We start from the raw sequence: 2,740 nt of genomic DNA, 5'->3' as shown, positions 1-2,740 counted from the left end.
AGAATTATCAGATGTAAAAGGAGACCAAACGAGATGGAACCCACTAAAGAAAAAAAAGATAAAGACGAAGAGAAACAAAGAAAAAAAGAAGAAAAAGAAAAGAAAAAACTTGAAAAAGAGCAAGAGAAATTAAAAAAGAAAGAAGAGAAAGAAAAGAAAAAGAAAAAAGAAAGCAAAACGAAAGAAGAAAAGTATGCACCTAAAAAAGATAGGTCAAAACGAAGGACATTATTTTTCTTTAAGAAAAAAGATAAAAAAGAATTACCAAAAAGTTTAACACCAGAATTACCTAAAATTGCTAAAGAAATACCATCTAATGGTTTAAGTCAACCAACTGAAGAAAGTGTTAGACCAAAAGAAATATCAAAACAAATTAATGAATTACAAAATGATGTCTCGAGGAATAGTGCATCTGAAGAAATTCATTTATTACCAAAACATGTATTAGAAAATGTTTTAATGGTATCTACTCAAATTGAAAAAAGGTTTAATTTTTCTGAATACCAAGAAGAGATTGACTCATTTAGAATGTTAAATCTTAATCAAATAGCATATGTTGGACGTGACTTATATTTATCTTCTTTAATCGATGTACTTCATTTATTGCCTTTAATTTATGATAAAGAATATGCCAGACAATTATTGTTTTATTCTCATGAATTTGATCCAGAAGAAATATTAACTGATTTAGTCTCTTGTTTTGCTAATTCATTTGATTCAACAAAACCACAACGTGAAAAATATTGTACAAATTGTGTTAAAATTGTTTCTTCTTGGTTAACAACAAGAGGAGATACTTTTACTAATGAAAAATTATTACTTCTTGTTAGAGATTTTGTTGAAGTTTTAAAACAACTTGTTACTACAAATGGATTCTTACAATCTGCTGTTGATGAAGTAGATAGTAATTTAGAAAAGGTATTTGTTTCTAAAGGAGTTGTTTCTATTCAAAAACGAGTGTTAAATCAAGTAAAAGTTGTTGGTCAAGATGGAGATATAACATTCCCAGAAATTACAATTTTAGATGAAAAGTGTTTAGATTTAATTCCCGAACAACTTGCTATTATAGAATTTATGTTTTTATCAAGAATTAATCCTTATGATTATTATTGTTATTTAGATAAACAAACAAGAGAATCATCAACAGTAAAAAGTTATATTTATTGGCATAATTTAATATCTCAATGGGTTGCTTATGAGATATGTAGACACGAAGATATTGAAAAACGATATGAATGTATCACAACGTTCTTCCAATTATTAATAAAACTTATTCAAAAGAAGAATTTTAATTCATTTGTAAGTGTAATGAATGGGTTAAAACATCAAACAGTTAAAAGGTTAATGCATACTTGGAATAAATTAACTAAAAATGATTGGACCGTTTATCAAGATTTAGAAAGTGTTCAACAAAGTATTAGAACCAATAATTCATCTATCACTTTACAACCTCCTTGTGTCCCTGATTTTATGCAACAAATTGAAAGAATGCAAAAGATGTATGATAAAAAGAAAAGAGAAAAAAATATTTCTTCCACTAACTTAACTGAAAACAATGAACCAGAATATATGATTGATCTTTCAAAATATGCCAGAATAGGTGCAGTGATCGACGTCCTAGGAACATATTCTGTTGGTTCAAATTATAAAGAAAATAAACAAATGCATGAATTTTTCAAATCAGCTTTACAAAAATTACCATTAGATGATTTCAGTCTTTTAGATCTTTCCTTAAAAGTTGAACCTCCTCAGTAATAATCATTTTCTCAGATTGTTTCGTTAACTCATATAATTCATAGTAAAATAATGGTAAAATTTTAATTCAATGTAGTTCTTTTTTTTGTTCTTTTATTCTGCAAATTATTTATTCGTTATTTAAAATAATTCTTTTATTTCATGTAATCTTTTATTTACTTTATCATTTTTCTATCTCGAATTCAAGAATCTTAGAAATAAAATCTTTCGTAGAACAGAACAGATTGAAAAAAGTGAATTAACCACTTATCAGTATAAAGAAAATTAATCACTGTCACATGTGATAACTGACCTTTCTTGTTGTATTATTTTTCTATTTCATCTATAGCTTTATGTTTGTCTTTTATTTATATCTATTATTTAGTCAGAAATATTCTTCTATCTTCAAAATATTTTAATAAAAAAAATTATTTATTTTTAATACCACCAAATAAAACTGAAAGATATTAATTAAATTATCATTTGAAATAAATATTAGTTTACAACTAAAGGATATTTATAAATAAAACAACTATTAATAAAGTAAAAAAATAAGAGAATTTCAAATTATTTACTCTAAAAAATATTATTTTATAATAACAAAAAATAATATAAAATAAATACTTTTAATAAAGAATCCAAAATTAAAGCTTCCAATACAATTGTATTGGTGCGTTCCTTTGTCAGTATTGCTTAATAGATCTTAATTGGTGCACCCATAGAACTCTTAATGTAAAGACATTTAATGTTTTGCCATCCTTTCTTAAGAAGTGAAACTAAGAATGAGATTGATCTTTCAATGTTAGCAACTAATTGGTCTTCAGTTAATTTAACATTTCCAACAGCAACACCCATGCACAAGACTTTCTTTAATTGGAATTTAACTTGGCATTGAAGTTCATTAATTTTAACTTTAAGATCTTCATTCTTTCCAAGAAGGGTTGGGAATTTACCAGCCTTGTTAAGTCCTGGACCAAGAATCTTTTGTAATTGTCTCAAAACAGAA

At 25.7% G+C, this 2,740-nt stretch overlaps 2 protein-coding genes across 2 annotated transcripts in view, besides 2 other annotated features; one reads left to right on the top strand and one right to left on the bottom strand.

Annotated features, from left to right (window-relative positions):
- EDI_129370 (guanine nucleotide exchange factor, putative) overlaps window positions 1-1,755 on the top strand; it is a gene marked incomplete at both ends in the record, with an annotated part of 2,198 nt that extends 443 nt beyond the window's left edge. Inside the window, one exon of the mRNA XM_001741346.1 lies at window positions 3-1,755. Within this exon, the coding sequence (XP_001741398.1) occupies window positions 3-1,755 (1,753 nt within the window). The remainder of the gene's footprint in view (window positions 1-2) is intronic.
- Window positions 46-191: a microsatellite.
- A 386-nt stretch (window positions 1,756-2,141) lies between the features above and the next one.
- Window positions 2,142-2,368: a sequence feature (AT_rich).
- Window positions 2,369-2,427: 59 nt separating this feature from the next.
- Window positions 2,428-2,740, bottom strand: part of EDI_129360 (60S ribosomal protein L10A-2, putative) — a gene marked incomplete at both ends in the record, with an annotated part of 522 nt that continues 209 nt past the window's right edge. The window contains one exon of the mRNA XM_001741345.1: window positions 2,428-2,715. Coding sequence (XP_001741397.1) covers window positions 2,428-2,715 — 288 coding nt within the window. The remainder of the gene's footprint in view (window positions 2,716-2,740) is intronic.

Source organism: Entamoeba dispar, genomic scaffold, assembly GCF_000209125.1.
Source record: "Entamoeba dispar SAW760 scf_1105229463703 genomic scaffold, whole genome shotgun sequence".
NCBI lineage: Eukaryota > Evosea > Mastigamoebida > Endamoebidae > Entamoeba > Entamoeba dispar.
This window is presented reverse-complemented; position numbering and strand designations above follow the sequence as displayed.